This window comes from Anopheles arabiensis, chromosome 2 (genome assembly GCF_016920715.1).
Source record: "Anopheles arabiensis isolate DONGOLA chromosome 2, AaraD3, whole genome shotgun sequence".
Lineage (NCBI taxonomy): Eukaryota > Metazoa > Arthropoda > Insecta > Diptera > Culicidae > Anopheles > Anopheles arabiensis.
In genome coordinates, this window is record NC_053517.1 from 41,825,922 (window position 1) to 41,843,584 (window position 17,663).

The following is a 17,663-nucleotide window of genomic DNA, read 5'->3' on the forward strand; positions in this document are numbered from 1 at the left end:
TGAATGTCAGTTTTTCGCGCATTCGCACACATTCACACTCACACACACACACACATCGACACAGGCCCAACATCGGTTGCTAGACGTCAACCCTTAAAGCACACCGTTCACTTGACTCCTGGCAATAGAATAGTTAGCACTAGCATCCCGGACAACAGGCAAGTAATTTAACTGATTATCCTTTAGGATTGTCCTATCTAGAGTAGTATTTCGACAAATTGACCGATTTAGCATAGTAAACTGAAGGATTCATTTAGCAAACACAAGAGAAATATTGTTTACCTTTTTGGCCATCCCGTTCGTAACCAGTCGGGGGAACCTTTGCACTGAAGCTGGTAAGACTTTGACAGTCTCGCAGCGATAGGCAAAGAATGTTGTTGTAAAGCTACTTCTTGATCACCGTGGTAACTTAAGAAATTGGTAGAACCAACACGCATAAGCTGAAGAGTTTTGTAAGCAAAACTTCTTTCTTCTGCCGAAACGTTGCGTGCCGTATTGCACTGCATAATCGCTTAAAGAAAATAAATGTTGTTCAACCTGGCAGTTGTTTTGATTTGGAGGTGGTGGTGTGGTGTGTTGTTGGTTTCGATTTCATAAAGCATTGCATTTGATTTTCTTTGCAGAGTCCTCCTGTACCCCGTAATGGCATCGATTCGTCCAAATAAACGCAAACATTACAATTTGCGTCTAAAATCCATACCCAACCATCGTGCACGAGCCATGCGAGGAAAGGAAATGCTACGTGTACCGTGAGGTTGGAAGGATCCAAGGTAAGCAGTACTGATTTTCATTGCAACACTTGCAAGAAGGTATGTTCCTGCTCAATTTGATCAAGCATTGTACGCTTCTGTACCACCTTGGTACAGTTTTATACATTTTTGCCGAAAAATATTGTTTTGAATGTTGGACCGTCGTGTGACCTTCCGAATGATCGCACCACACAAGCCCCCTATTGTGCTGTGCAATGCGCAAATGGCGCAAGCTAATGTGCCAGTTTTTCGGCTGTTATACCATTGTACCGCATAAAATGAACAAGTATTACTTTGTTTGAGTGGTTTGAACCATTTCTATCGCTCGATGTGGTAGGGCCAATCAGTATCAACTTTCGGTGCCCTGACCTCATTTGACAGCCTAGCGCGAAAGCCGAAGCAGGCCATCGTGACGTACATCTCCTTCCTAAACCGGAATAGTTTAATCGCACTTGTTGCGTGCATGTTTAATTTTACGAACAGCTAGCATTGCTTCTGTTTGGATTGCAATTGTGCAAGCGTTACCAGGACGCATTTTGCCCCTCGTGAAACACACCGTTCAAAATCGGTTACATTTTACTGGCAATGCCCGTATGTGGTGTGAAAACGATTGTTTATGTTTTGAAGCCGATTTACACCACGCTTTTGAAAGGTGGTGTGTGGTGTAAGCGTCTTCGAATGTCATCGACGATTTTCGAACATGGGGTTGTTTTGTGATTTTTGATTTGAGGTAAAATATCGTCGTTTTTATGATTATGGGGTGTACTGCTTTCCATCAATAATTTTTAAAAATATTCTCTTTATTGTTTTAGGTCATAGGCATGCATCAATTACAAGATGATGGTAAATCGACTTCACAATGGATTCGTGTCGGCATCATTTAACGTACGATAATATTGCCGCGGCCCTGCAGAATTATATGGCATGAACAAAAGGCACCGACGAAGGATCTGTGGCTTCGTGAAAAAAAAACTCTTCATCAAGCGACTCCGGAAAGCAATTTTCCAATCCTACCTTCCCGCTTTGGACACGTATGTGCAAAAGGGCAAGAAATCGATCGTCGGTACTAAACCCACCCCAAAGTTCGAAGCGTGCCCACGTACGCCAAAATGAAACAACGCGTGAGGTGCATCCTTGCATCTCTTTCCCTCGCACTGTTCGGCAATGGTCGGAAGTTCGGTGTTCGAATTTCCGTAGGATGCTGACTGGGTGCCCGCGGGTGTGAGGCAACGCGCGGAGCGAGCGAGAAACGTGCGAGGCGCAAAGAGTATGGCCAACCATCTCTCTTTCCCTCATTTCAGAACGACCCCGAGACGGCAACGCAGCAGCATTTTTCGTCGTCCGCGTTTTTGCCTTTTTACCGTGCAGAAGCAACCGTTTTTTGAGTGAATTTTTGGCCAATCTGATGGGTAACGGTGCGTGACAGCGGATGGTGCAATCGGTGTGGGTGTGCGTGCTGAACCGCGACCGTCCCTATTCCCGTGCCTGGCAGACGTAATGAAGAAAAGGTGAAGCCATCTTTTTTCCGTGTTCATCGTTTCTGTGCGATAGCGGCCGCGGCGTGTGCGCGGGCAAGAGTGTTGGTGGTGTGTGCGTGCGTGCGTGTCTGTGTGTGTGCTCTGCCTGCGCGCATAAGAGTGGAGACGGGGAAAGAGACGCTCGCGCGGCTTTGAGTGAGGTGAAAAAAAGGAGAAGAAAACGTGGTGCGAAAGGAGTGGAGGCAAGCAGGCAGACAGGCGTGCGAAGAAGCGAGCAAGCGGCAGGAGGCGCGCCGAGGTGGTGTACTGAAAGAAAGGAAGCACGGGAGTGTAAAAAAAAGACGGCAATCGATTGCTGGCGAGGCGTGTGTGTGTGTGTTGGTGGCGGTGTATAGGTGCACGGCTGTCAGTGTGTGTGTGCATAGTACCACCATTTTAATGTGCCATCATCGCAACAATCGTACAGTGCGCGCGAGTGTGTGTGTGTGTGCAGGGGGTAGCTGGTGGTGTGCTCGCTGAAAGGGAAGGAAGCGTATCAAGTGGAAAAATTAAGGCCTTTGCAGCCAACGAAAGTGTTGAGCTTGATGGGAATGGAAATTTGGCGAGGAAAATCGAATACGCCCAGTGTTGAGTGGATTGGTGTGCGAATTGCTCACGGGTGGTGAAATATGTCCCATGCCGAAGGTGTTGTAGCATAATTTGCATCTAAAATCGCGCGTCACATCTTTTCCGTCACATTCTGGATTACTGTGTGCGTGAGTGTGTGAGTGTGTGTGTGCGAGAGTGCGCGTATGCTGCTGCTGGAATCATTAACATACCCATCTTTTACTGGGCCCAGCAGAAAAATAAAACCCCCCCGTTCAAACACACCCATACCGGCAATAGTGTGTGCGAGCAAGCAGACGGAAGATTCGCGTATCGCTGAGAAGCAGACGAGAGTGAGAAGTGAGAAGGGCGAAGCGAGAGCAGAAAACGCAGCAATTATCACCAGCATAGTCCTGTTTGTGTTGGCTGTGTGTTTCATAATCGAACGCGATTCCGTGTCCTCCGTTGTGTTGGTGTGTATGTGTGCACGGTGGTGATGCAAAGCAGCACGGCGTCCATCTTCGACTGGGAGGAAAAGCTGTTGCAGTGGCAATATTAAACTCGGTCTGGAGCACTCGCCGCCGCCGCCGCTACTGCTCCTACGGATAGCAATATTCAGCGTGACCCTCCAGCAGCGCGGGCACAGTGATTTACGTTTGTTGGTGTGTGCGCATCGCGTGAGTGAGACGAACGTTGAGTGTGAGTATTGAGCATGTATTACCACCCAGTGTGTCAGTGTGTGCAGCAGCCGTACCGAATCGCGACGCACATCATGGAATGCATCGATTTGGTTACATTTTCTGGATAGGCATGCAGGTCCCCCGCCAGGCAGCGACCCACATACGCTCACACCATCACCCCCTGACATGACGGGAAGAGAAGCGTGTTGGGTGGTGAACCGAAATTTTTAACAACGCGCGCTTATGTTTGCTCGAGCGGAAGTGAGCAGTGAGCAGCCTCGCACTCGGCTCATGCGATTGCAGTACGTACGCCCCTATATCGGTAGCGTACCAACACACAGACAACCGTTCGCTGTGTGCGATGCGTATACGCCGCGTGCACGGTAGTGTGCTGCGCTCTGGCCAGCGACACAGGCGTGCGATGGAAATAACGTTTTGTGGATGGAAGATGCGTACGCGTGTGTGCGTGTGTGTGTATGCGAGCAGTGAGGTTGTGTGTTACGCGGTATCACTGTAAAAACGGTTGACGATGGTACAATGCCACTCCACGGGATATGAGGTGTGTGTGGCGCCGTCCATTTGGAAAGATTCTTTTTTCACCAAAATGTTGCCGCACTTTCGCTATGGTGTATGGTGGCTTGAAATTCGTTTCCCCTGGCGCAGGACAAATGTGCCAGCATATTTGCTCTGAAAAGAGAGGCATCAGTTTGGAAAGGCATGACAGCGCGAATCACAATGCAGAATAGATGAACTGACTGCGTCATTGTGCTGTCGATGCGTGTTTAAGAATGGGGTTACTCCACTAAATCTCTTCATGGTGGATTATTGTGCGATTCATTGCCCGTAAAAGCGTTCTTGTAATGACGGAATTGTTCGACGTATTTTCTGTTGAATTTTCAAATCTATTAGAGAGGTTAAATAACGAAGAAAGCTGGTAAATCAGATACACGTATAGTAGGAATGCTATTGTCAGAGTTTGAAATTCCTGAAAAGTTGAAACTAACCATCCTCACTTTGAACGAAAGGATAGAAACACGTGAAACTAGATTAAAATTTTGTTTGTATTAAAAATTATTCACATACTACTACGGTATTATTGAGAACTATTGTATTGTTCTTATTCATATCTACAAATCATTAGTGTAACATGAACGCTTTATATTTGAATTTAGGAAATCGTTTGAAATAATACAATTGCCATAATCAGCTGGTTTCACATCTGTACACTGGTATGACAATGAACACAGTTGTAATTTGACGTATATCAAAGAAATTTGACAATTGTAGCTTAAGATGTTAACTCACTTATTTACTCTGCATAGAAAACAGCTGCTAACGTTTGAGAATAGAAAAGGAATAAACTTCTTCAAATACAGAACTGTTGTCATAAGATGTAGAATAAAAATAGTTTATCGGATTTATTTTACAATCCACCATGGTTTACTACCGACTGTCGATAATAAGAATCTTTTGTGAACTCTTTAACTGATTGACTCTTTTTCTGGTGGTCTTCTCATAATTTTCTGCAAATAATTAAGATGAGCTAATGAACCATGTGGTATAAATTTAAATATTTATTAATATATTCGTCACTAAGCTAGTGATTACTAAAGATTTGTTAAGTATATTTCTGTAGATCTAAAGGTATATAAAGAACGAGGATTATCGTAGTAATGTAGTAATCATTGGTAAACAGTATGTAGCTCGAATATCCGGATCTTTTACCACTACCACAACACTGCTAGATAGAAGGTGATGCATTTTTGATAAGGCTCTCTGCTTTTTTATCGTTTAAACTCTAACCGTCACCCAGTGCTGCATGTGTTATGAATGAGCTGGCACATGCTGACTGATAGATAGGCTTCTGCGTTTAGGTTATGTAACGCGACGAGCTTACGCACCACACAACGCGCGTACCATACGCAATGGAACGAAACGCAAAATCGGAAGAACGAAAGGAAAGTCACAACTCAATCAAAGCAGGCGCTTGAAAGACACACCACAAGCCTTTCAGTTTCCATTTTTCCACATCGAAACATCATTTCCGTCGGATTGTGGTCCGCCAGGGCAGAGACCGCAGAATAATATCCACGTACGCAGAAATTATTCTATCCACTGTCTTCTTGCGGTGTGGTACTGCTGCTCGTGTGTCATCCCGCGCCGAGGGGTTGGTTCGCTTTCCTTGTGTGTGGTGTGTAATTCTGCTCATACACGACGATTCGTCGTTGGGGGTTGTGGCTGCCGTCTCTGCCCGCACTCTCATCACATGGTGAGACGGTTAGTTCGATGTGAGAACGGACGGCTTACAAGAACGAAATACGAAAGCTGTAGATTTGTACCCTCGCCTCGCGCAAGTGTTCCATTGTACTGGCACCATTTCCGCGCGCCGCTCATCCACATTCGTGCGAGTGAAAGTGCATTTGAGAGATTTTCCTAGCCTTTGAGGATGATGAAATCTTGCTGCAAAGTTGAACAAATGCTCTGTGCATTTGGGCGATGTAAGGTTAGAAACTCCCCAAAAATAAGGTTCACGACCGTCTGCAAAAACACAGAAGGAGCAGCAGCAGCGGTAAAAGGAAATGCGTCGTTATTTGGAACACATTGTTCCAACAAACAACAGACCGAACGTCAAACACCCTTTGGGCAAAGGGTATGCGTCTGTGTCTGTGTGATAAGTGTGCGAAAAGAGACACCGCACCGCGCTCGTTCGACGGTTCGTTCGGTTGTGTGCGTGGGGAGCATGTTTTTGGCGAATGCCGGCGTAGCGCAATTTCGTTTCGCAATGTGTGTGTGTGCGTGTATTTTGGGCCGCGAATAGAACTCGCGGTCTCTGTCTCTGCTCCTCTCTGTGCCAGGTTGTTAGATAGGGATTTCGGGATTTTATTCTAACCTGGCTGTGTGTGTGTATTGGAAAGAGCAAACACGATGAGGAATGAAACATGAACTAACATGAATTATTTCGTCATGCAGGTTCTATTGGGCTTGTTATCCTACATGTTGGGAGGTGTGATGTGAGATAATTCCGCAGCAATTGAAGTAATAATTGTGATTAAATTGAATAAGAACATTTCTTGATGTAATTATTTCCAATGGGTGCAACAAATTCGCTGCATACGTTTTTTTAAACCAAAAAAGTGATGCAATTCCGGGTGCTGTGTAAAATAAAGCTTCGTTACTGCTGCAATTTACTTGAAAAACCTGTAAGTTTTCCTGACTTGATACTAATAACGACTTTTATCTTTCCTTCCAGGTTGTGTACACACGAATGAAGACACTACGAAGCTCAGCGTCCCAGCAACATTTCTTCGAAAGCAATCGAAGCGGTCCTTTCACTTGGGAACCAGTTGGAAGAAACATCCGCCGGAACAAATCGCACCAGAAGGCAATACCTTCGTAACAAATCCATTCACACTCCCCATACGACGGATTGTAAATTTAACGCCCTCTACGATAAAAAAAAGAGTCGTACGCTTGTGCTCGTGTGGTGGTGAATGGGACTGGCGGCAGTTGCATCGGTGCCCGTGAAGAAAAGATCCGATGCAGTGGAAGAAATGGCACCCGCTCTTACCGAGCCTCTAAGCCAAAGCAAACTGTCCTCCTCGGCCGCGTCGGGTGCCTCTCCGCGAACGAGCAGCAGCACAACGACACCGGCCGCCACGACAACGTACGACGGTACGACCATCATCACCGCACCGGACAATGCCCATGCCGAGTATCACCAAACACAAGCGCAGCAACAGTTGGAACAGTTCGTAGATGCACAGCAGCAACACCATCAATCGCTTGCGATCGTTGACGCAGTCGACGTTTCTGAGAGTGTAGTTGTACCTTCCACTACAGCAGCAGCGGCAGCACTACACGGCGGGAACGAGGGAACGGCCATGATGTCCCTGCCGTTGGGTAGTACCAGCGACGGAGTTGTTGGCTCAACCATTGTGGACGACATACAGAACAACAACAGCGGCGAGCAGGGTTTGAAGCTGGACGCCGACACAAACCGAGACCTGATCGAGATTGCCCTGGAGCAGCTGCATCAAGAAGCGGCCATGGGTGGCGCAGGAGGGAACGGAACCGAAGCGCCCGCGGTGGGACCGATGGCAGTGGACAACGTGGTGGATATGGCTGTCGTTGCCTCCCACTCCGGTGTATTGCCGGGCAACATGTTGCAGCTGCAGGAACAGCAGCTAATGTCGATGGAGCTACCGCCGACGCAAATGATCGTTGCGCAGGACAATTTTCAAGATGCTCAACAGTTTCAGCAGCAGCAGCAGCAGCAGCAGCAACAACAACAACACATACACCAGCTGCCCAGCAATATAATGAGCATCCCGCTCCATGATGCATCCCAACCGTCCTCCTCTCTCGTGGGGGTCAGCGGTGTCAGCGGCAACGGCGAGCATGCCATGCAGCTGAGGGATAGCAACGAAATGGATCAGATGATGCGCGAGCTGGCTACGAACGACATTGATCTGATGCAGGTGTTTAAAAGCTTTGACCAGAACAGTCTGCTGCTTTTCGACGACGTGACGAATCTGTGCGACGTGCCGGGCGCCGACGGTAGCCAGTCGCTCTCCTCGCCCAACAAGGATCGCGAGCGGCTGGAGCAGCACGCGGAAATCATCAAGATGCAGGCCCAGATGCAGCGGAAACAGGACTTTCTGGCGCGGCGCCTCAGCAAGCTGACTGCCCGGTACATGGGCCAGCACATAAGCGAAGAGGTGGCCGGGCTGTTCGAGTACAGCCAGCGGTTCTGGAAAAAGCGCGAAAAGGAAACGGCCAAACAGCTGCACAACATGAACAGCGGGCTGCCGGCCGCCGAGGGTACCACCGGCAGCACCTGTTGGCCCGACATTATCCCGTTTCAAGCGCCCCCGCCCGATCCGACCCCAGAGAAGATGAAACCCATTTCGGCGAACGCGCTCAAATCGTGCATCAAGCGGCTCGAATCGATCGCGAACAAGATCTGCTCGACGCAGAGCAAACGCGTCCTGAACAGTCGCTACTTTCAGGGGGTGAGCGGTATCGGTACTGCCGAGGCATCGCCGTCCACGAGTAGCAGTGGTGGTGTATCCGATCCGACCAATGTCGCCAACATCTCCAACACTATTCCGCTGTTCGAACGGTCGGCGACGCAAGATCTGGAGCAGACGGCAGGCATGCTGTATGCCGAGCTGCGGCAGGTACAGGCCACCATCGATTCAGACGCCACGCTCAGCAGTTCCGGTGGCGAATCGGCGGACGAATCATTACCATACACGAACGAGATGCAGGAACCACTTCCAATGTAAGTATTTACATACCACTTCGTTATATTCTTCTTACGTTTTCGATTAATCTGAAGGAATGTTTATGGCAGTTAGGATCTATTTGAAAATCTAATGTTCATATACCACGTGAAACGGATTTTTTAAGCAAAATTGAACGTTAGTGAAGTAGAACGTCATAATGATTAAGATATGTCGTGTTTACTCACAATCTTCCATGTTACTGAGTTATGTTATATGGCTAAAATCAAGTTAAATTCTGTGACTGCTTAACGTTCAACCATCTATGTCTATGTCAGCTGATGACTCTTCCATATCCAACTACATATTAACGCCTTTAAAAAGGATTGTAAATAATACGTATCGGCCCTGATCCAAGCCTATTCATCATCGACAATCCCCCCCTTTCCATAATTTTACTTTTGAAACATTTACTAATAAGTATCTTTTTTGTTTTATTCTCAACAGCAAGGAACGTGCCGCTTGGAGATGGGCTAATGATCGCGCGTCCGTTGCAAGCAAGTGGACGTGGGTAGTGGCCCGTGTGGCGGATCTGGAATATCGCATCCGGCAACATAACGAGGTGCTGTACAAAATTCGCCAAAACAAGGGTCCTGTTGTGCTAGAGGAAACGCCCGGTGTCGATGATCAGCACCAGCAGCAGCAACAACAGAAGCAATCGGTAAATGGATATCGCGGCCAGTTGCCGGGTAGCAGCAAACCCTCAACGTCGCACGTGACGATCAGTGACGAATCTGACGCCGAGATGGTGTCCAGTTGTTCCCGGACGCGTCCCTACTGTCGGGCACGGTTCCGGAAGCGGAAGCTGATGCAAACGCACAACATGCACACCATATCGAAGCGTGCGGCCAAACCCAGGTAATGGAGAACGATGAGCACATCGGCAGCAGTGAGAGAAGTTTGATACAGCAAAGATAGAGTACAGTTTTAATTATAAATTCTCTTTCTGCCCTTTTTCTCCTGTTTCCTCCTACGCTATAGCAATGTCAAATGCGGTTGCCAGTGGCCACTCCAACCCTGTGCCCTGTGCACGGGACGTACCGATCCAACTGCGCTGAGGGAACCGCTGGACACGATGACGTTCCCGGAACGTGTGGCACTGCTCGATGCAAGCTTCCATCCAGTATTGAGTTTCCCAGAAGGTAAGAAACGCCACTTGACTGTTTGTGCAGGCTGTGACGAATGCTACAAAAAGACAAACTATTTCTTCCCGCAAACTATCAAAACGTCGTAATCGAAACAGAAATGCAGAATGCGTTTAGTCGCGCCGCGTTTTTCTGTATTATGCTTGTTGTGCTCGTTCGGTGGTTCGTTTATTCACCCGAGCACAAGAGTGATATCACTTACGCGGTGGAAATCAATCAGTTAGTGGGTCTCACGACCTCCGGTGAATGGAAAGGTTCCGTTCCAACGTCAGATGACGGTCGTTGGTAGCGAGAACTATTGTGGAGCGAAAAATCACAACAGGGCGGTTTGTTTGTCTGCTAGCGATGCGAGTCTCTTGGTGTGTGTGTGTGTAAATGTGAGAATTAATACGAACCCCCCAGTGAGAAGTAGGGCCCTTGGGTTGTGAGTGTGTGGAAATATTGTTAGTAAAGTAGGTAGAACAGCAACGAACGATGAGTCAATCTTTTTTGCAACGCTCCACATACACTAAAACTTTTGTTTGATTTAATCGCTTCATATTGATCATCGCTGTTTTACAATTGTCTTCTAGTTCTGTCTTTTTGTGTAGAAAAAAAATGTTTTCATGTATCGCAGCTGCTTTTTTTGATCTGCATCATCCGTTCTCTTCGATGCATCCAAACTCTGTCGCGCACCTCGATCTCACCGAACCAGCAAGCTCTCCTGTTGGACAGCAATAAGTAAAGAAAGTTTGACCTGGGCATCTGGTTTGCATATGTGTTGTGTACAGCTCTACAACGGCGAGAATGTATGCGATGTGCAATGTAATGAATAGCGTAAACCCTATCGCCCGTGCATAATGCGTTCCGTGCTACGTAGGACGGACTCCGACAGGCGGTATGATTCGCTCGTGTGTTCGCTTTGAAACTCGCTCTCTCGGTGTGGGTACGCAATCGCCACTAACAGTGACGGCGCACGGCCCCACATCAATACCAACAACTTCATCGTGTAACAGACATCACAACTGGTTAGTAGCATCAACGGCAGCAGCATATTGGTGTGACCGCCCGTACGTGGCGGCGCTGCGCTGCTGTGCTACGGGGTTGGAGAGTGAGAGCAAAATTTCCCGCGCAAAATTTTCGTTACGTTACGTTGTGCGGGAAGAATTTGTGGCGTTTTTTTTTTGTGTTTTTGCTCTTGTTGACGACTGCCCCCTTTCCCTTTTACTCCTCACGCCGCGCAATGCGCGCGTTCCGGCGTGGAAAATGCATACCGGCGCGCATGCGCTTCAAGAACTAGCAACCAGCCAGTGCACCTCTCTTCGCCGCCTTTCTTTGGTGGCGGATGGTGATTGTGTGTGTGTGTGTCTGTTTGTGTGTTTGTGTACCTTTTATCAACATCCCCGGATATGTGCCCGTTTTGGTAGGGGGTGTGTTATTATGGATCGTTTTACTAAAAACAAAGAGCGAATAGAAGTTGAGACTGTGCAATGAATGTTGCCATTATAATAGAGCCAACTGAATGACTCTCCATCTAAAATGACATGCAATAGTCTGTTTTTTTTGTCCATTAACCATGTTACTCCTTGTCCTTGCTTATTCTTATACAAAACAAAACTATTAGACCTCAGCAAGGCCACTGCACTGATGATTAACTGATATTTTTCATTTACCTAAATGCAATGTAAAACTGTTCTTTTCCCATTTCAGACATTTCGCACAGCATACATCTGGAGGCAATAATGCGAAAGCCGGAATGGCAAAGCAAAATGATTCGGAGCAAAGTCACACCTGCTAGTCTGCTAGAATCGGTACCGGGAGCGACCGTACGCGGAGGGTTCTTCTCGTCTGGCGATGAAATGGCCCCATCCTCCTCGCACGGCAAACGCTACGTCAGCTCGGACAGCAAGCGGAAGTACGAGTCGATGACTAGTAACAAGTACAAGAGTAACGATCGCTACACGGGTGATAGTGGAAATAGTAAGTCTCAACGAAAGTGCTACGCTACGGAAAGAATTGACACTGATCGATTTGCTATCTGATGTCTTCTTTTACAGAATCGAAGAAAGCCAAAACCAAGCGGGATGTGATAATTTCGAATAGTCGTAAATCCGGCGCGGGTTATTCGTACGACGGCTCGCGGTCGGGCCCGAACGGGCACCGAAACAACAAGAACCAGCACGGTGTGAGCAAATCGCGAAAATCTTCCCATTGTTATGAGTACTACGATGGCCATGAGGGTGGCGTAAGTCGCAGCAGAAACACCTCACCGACGCCCAACAATCGAAGCGAAAGGTTAGTTTGACCGCAGTTTAAGAAGTGCGGTTCCATAGAATTTACTCACTTCTCTTGTCCTCTCTTCTCTCATAGACGGTATCGTAACAGTGCTTACAACATCGATAGCATCGTTATTCCGAGCATGCCCGCCTCTAGGGTGTCGCTACCACAATACAAGGATATTGCTGTACCAAAGTACGTAGCTATATTATAAGGCCGTGGCTTCGATGGCAACCGATCGAACGATACTCAAACTTGCTCTTCTTTTCTCACCTCATCACAGGTGGCGTATCATAGACTACCAGGAAAATGGGGACGAATCGCTCAACAGTCAAATGGATAGCTCAGCAACCGCCAACGAACTTACGATCGGCATGGAGTTATCCACGGAAGAAAATCCGACAACGACGCCCGTGAAGGTTGACGGTGCGATTCCACCGAACGGCACGAAAACGACCACGCCGTCGGCGACGATCGTGCCCACCACTGGGTACGTTGAGGCGGCGTATCAGCAGCAGCAGCTGATTGTGATACCGGCGCAGGACGAGGAAGACATCTCGGAGGAAACGATCATGCTGAAGCACGACCGAGCATTGCAGGAGGAGCGCAAAAAGTTCCGTTCGGTCCTGAAGTTCCCGTGGAGCCGACCACGCGCTAAGCGGCGCACCGACAGCCGGGCCGGATCAAGCGGCGGCAATACACCGGACCCGACGTCGCCTGCACCGCCAACGCCAATGGTGGATCATGATGTTAGTATTGTGTGGCACGATTCTACCGAAGGGATTTGCTCTCGGCAAACTGCGCCATACTATAACTAATCACTTTTCTGTCCGATCAACTCTCGTTTTCAGTCATCGCCGGCTTGTCCATCAACTCCACTAACTCCACAGGATGGACAGGAGCTGTCGGAAGCAAATGTTATTAATGGTAATTATATTTTCTCCTTCTTTCTCTCCATTCCAATGATGATATCAGGCGCTGGAAGAACTGTAGATGACATAAAGAAAAGGCAGATTTTAAGGGTTTTTTTTCTAATTTATATTTATCATCTCTGTGTCATGTAGCGCTTAACAAGAGTCTCCACAAGAAAGAACGCCGTAGGACGGTGTCATCAAAGCGAGAGGATCAACATGCTCAAGGAGCAGGAACCATTACACCGGATACGCGTGAGGTAAGAAACGTTACTTTTTAAAAGTGTTAACGTGTGTAATGAAAAAATGTCACGGCAATCGTGTCCTTCCACTTGTGGCTAGTGCTGCAAAATGTCATTGTCAATGTCATAAAAAAATTTTTATGAAACAAAACCCATTTCAGCGTCATGTACTCAATTTTGATAATCAGAGGTGATACTCAGAATGGTTGGTGTGACCAATACATGCTCATGACATGTTTGCGACCATCGCTTGGTCAGTCACTATGTCACGACTTTTTTTTTTTTTGCTGTGATCAGTTTTGCAAAATGTCACTGACATTTCTTCTTTCTTCTTTGGCTCAACAACCGTTGTCGGTCAAGGCCTGCCTGTACCACTTGTGGGCTTGGCTTTCAGTGACTAATTAATTTCCCCCCATAGCAGGATAGTCAGTCCTACGTATGGCGGCACGGTCCATCTGGGGATTGAACCCATGACGGGCATGTTGTTAAGTCGTACGAGTTGATGACTGTACTACGAGACCGGCCGGTCACTGACATAGTCATGACAAATTCCGGCTGAAACAAAATCGTGTCAGCGTCACGAGCTCTACTGTGATGATCAGAAGCAAGCCTCAAACAGTTGGTGCGACCATCACATGCTTGGTGACATTGTGTGCAACCAACTCTTGGTCAGTCACTTGGTCGAGACATTTTTGTCGGCGGGAGGTGGGGGGTGCTAATCAAAATGTCACCAAGCATGTGATTGATTCTCCAACTGTTTGAGTATCGTCACTGATCATCTCAGTTGTGTACGTTATCTGATTTGAGCTTCGTTTCAGTCATGAGTGTTGATGACTGAAACAGTGGCATTTGGCAGCACTGTTCACAGCCAGAAAAAATCATGATTATGCTTGCGCCGGCATTAAGCTAAGCTTGTCAGTCAGAGTATCGCGTTGGACTTAAGAATTCACATGTCGTGTTCAGCATGTCATGACGCATTTTTATTGACTATCAGCAATGAGCATCAAGCTACCACGGATATGTTCATTGTTTTCGTTGGTGACAATCTCGTGATACTCATGACATTTTGCAGCACTGCTTGTGGCATCTATATGATCAATGTAGATGTTGTGTAATTACTTTTTATTAGACATATTTGAAATCAATGTTCCGTATTGCATTAATAACATCGGGTTGCTTCACTCTTTACAGGTTGTTTCGCCCTATGAAGCGCTGCAGTTCCCGCTAGCAGACGATATCTTCGAAGACATGCTGCGCTCGATGCCGAGCGATCACCTCGACAACGACTGTCTCAGCAAGCTAACCGGACGGAACGGTCTACCCTTCCGCCGTCCGCTGCATCGCAACAACAACGTGCTGCTGAGGGTGAACTCGAGCGTTAATCTGGCCCCGGCCAGCCTGGGCCTGAACAACCAGAACGCGCTCAGCTCGAACACCTCGACGGCGACGACCCTGTCGGCGACCGAGACGGATCTGGAAGATTTCGACGACGAGGATCTGATGCTGGCGAAGCGACGGGAGCAGGAGCTGATCATGCAGCGGCTGCTGAACAGCCGCAATGAGTCGCAGCAGTACGAAATAGTGCCACCCTCCGCCAAGCCGATGCTCGACGACGACGAGGATGCGATCGACGACGAGGAAACGGATACGGGCGAATCGCTGTTCGTCGAGGAGGACGATCCGAACGACCCGGAGTGGCACGACCGGCCAGCGGGTCGTGGCGGGGCAGGGGCAAGTGGCAGTGGTCCCGGAAATGCCAGAGTTTAGCTGGAGAGACACACTGCAGGGGGGATCTAAACTGTTAAGCTTAAGTATGTTACGCTTCATAATGTAAGCGGCTATTTTTTTTCTTGTTTTTTTTACTACCAGTGATCCCGTTGAGCTTTCTTGATCGTTCTTCCGTGATCTCTTTTACGGTGCGAAACGGCCGTAAACATCGACAGTGGAGAAGAAGTCAGTGATGGGTATGCGGGCAGAAAAGAGATGTGTTGTGCTTGTGCGTACATAAAGTTTTGAGACATGGCAGCACACACGCAAGTGCGAATATAATGCTCTGACCGTAAATATCGCTCTGTAGAAGGCGTCAAGTAGCAGATAGGGATGAGTCTTCTTTTTTTTTTTTAGTTAGGTCCGCATGTTCGGATCCAGATGAACAAATGAATCGGGTTGCGTTTCTCTCTTGCGCATCCTCTTTTTAACTTACCACCCGAACCAAGATTTTATGCATGCACAGAACCACAATCTTTGCTTCCTAGGTGTGTCTATTTCCAACACCATCTTCTCGGTTTTGTCAAATTTGACAACGTTTCGTTTCTTCTTGCGCGCGTGAAAATTAATTTAAGTTTAAAGTTGTGCGATCACACACATAATGCGTGTGTGAGTGTTTTTCCCCGAGGCGCGTGTATGTGAATAGTAAAAGAAAGGTTAAGTTTGTTTAATGCATTTAAATATTCATCGCGTGTCGAAGAATTGAAACACCATTCTAATTAGCGTTTTACTTAAAATTTCTGTTAAGCCAGGGTTACTACGTGCGGACTCACTCACACACACACATCGAATTTCATCAATAGCACTGTAAATGTTCACGCGTACCGTGTTGAGGGTGGCCGAAGTTATGAATCAGAATAATGAAGAATGGCTTGCTGTAAATAGTGTATGAATATAATAATACATGTCTGGAATTGGTTAGTAACAGAACATTAGAAGCAAACAGGGCCATCCTACGTGTGCACTTTGGCCGTATGCATTATATGTATGCTTAGTGAGTTTCTTTCTTTTCAGCTCGAAAACAACTCCTCCTCGTTATCGAGTATAAATCATTTTAGTACATATAATGAGCGCGCGCGCAGTTTTACCTTTCCCGTTTTGATCTACCAGCTCTTTTTTTATTATTAACTGCTAGCAATATTTCAGTTACGTTTTGTGCGTGTTTAACACCTTCAATTAGTGTAAGAAATAGGGAGAGCGTGAAAGAGATAAGGATTTGTAGATGAGTGTAGCATTGGTAATTGATACTCCATCAATCGCCCTCATCCTCCGCATTGCTATTGGAACACACATACCACCCATACTCCACACATCTGATAGCAAGTATGCTTCGCTGAATAGATATGTTTAATAGATATGACACAGAAATTAGCGACGCACAGTTGGAAGGGGAACATTTTTTAAACATTATTTTGAAGAAAAATGAGCTCCTGAAGCAATGTTATTCTACCTGCGCACGAAGCTAAAAGAATGGTGTATGATATAATTATTTAGGGGCAATTTTACGCATGGAAAGAGGGAAATTTCCTCCACTACATCAGCCCATAAATTCAGCACCGAACATATATACCAGCAAAACCAATAAATTGGTCTTTGAATATTTCGCTGCTTCGGGAGCGAACGATCGCCATAACCCTCTAACTAAGAGACGAAACAAACTTATTAAAATAAAAACACACACTCACACACACACATTAAACGCTAATACTACTACTATGTGCAAAACAACACAGTGTTGTTGGCCTGAAATATAGAAAGCATGTAAATTTAGTCTAGTTTTTACGATTATATAGATGTATAAAGTTCAAGGGAAAGTACCATTTGGCATCGATCGAAAGCGATCGTTGTATAGTAGGGCAGGGACCGTACCACGTTGATCATTACTACACCAACACCACCACCATCACGAGCACCAGCTAGGATGATTTTTCTGCTGGTAATAAATATAACTTGGACACATTGTTGAGTGAGCCTAGTGCAAACGCAAATAGTGGAGAACCACCGGTGAAGGGGGGTCCTGTGGATACGTGTGTGTTTTCGGTGTGTGTTGTAAAATCACATACTTTTATGTAGAGTTATGAGAGTAGCAGTTATGTAAACCTGCTTTATTAAACGAAAACGCTTCAGTGATTGGGACAAAATATGGAAAGAGATGGAAAGAGAGAGAGAGAGAAAGAGAAAGAAAGGAATGAATGCTATGGATGGACAGAATGAACAGGAATTTGGAGGAAATCGGATAATATAGTTTCGTAACAAGAAAATACAAAAAAATGTATAAAAATGGAATTATTACAAGTGGGTAATAACAGCCCGGTAAAACATATTTTATGGATTTTTGTGTACATTGATTGCACATAGATTTACAATGAGAAAATGGGACACTGTAAAGAACGAGGACAACGTAAGTATTGACTATGCCTAACTATTTCTTTGTTTACTAATTTCATTATTTTACCACTTATCTTGTTACGATGTTTGAAGATGATCAACGAAAAATGTATGGAGCAGTACCCGGGGAGAGGAGGGGGGTTGTAGCGAACAGAATAGAATAGTAGGAGTAATGTT

The 17,663-nt window shown here is 46.6% G+C and overlaps 1 protein-coding gene across 2 annotated transcripts; it reads left to right on the plus strand.

Annotated features, from left to right (window-relative positions):
* The first annotated feature begins 343 nt into the window (after positions 1-343).
* On the plus strand, positions 344-17,421 carry LOC120908398. 2 transcript variants are annotated; one of them, XM_040319350.1, is made up of 14 exons: positions 344-452; positions 624-770; positions 1,562-1,870; positions 2,051-3,511; positions 6,743-8,776; positions 9,225-9,635; positions 9,759-9,919; positions 11,612-11,881; positions 11,959-12,196; positions 12,272-12,373; positions 12,462-12,927; positions 13,030-13,105; positions 13,243-13,349; positions 14,523-17,421. In XM_040319350.1, the coding sequence occupies exons 5-14, from the start codon at positions 6,984-6,986 to the stop codon at positions 15,096-15,098; spliced, it is 4,200 nt and encodes a 1,399-aa protein (XP_040175284.1). In that variant the 5' UTR covers positions 344-452; positions 624-770; positions 1,562-1,870; positions 2,051-3,511; positions 6,743-6,983; the 3' UTR covers positions 15,099-17,421. The 2 variants fall into 2 exon arrangements, with proteins under 2 accessions (XP_040175284.1, XP_040175283.1); XM_040319349.1 differs by having other exon boundaries at positions 1,562-3,511.
* Positions 17,422-17,663: the final 242 nt, after the last annotated feature.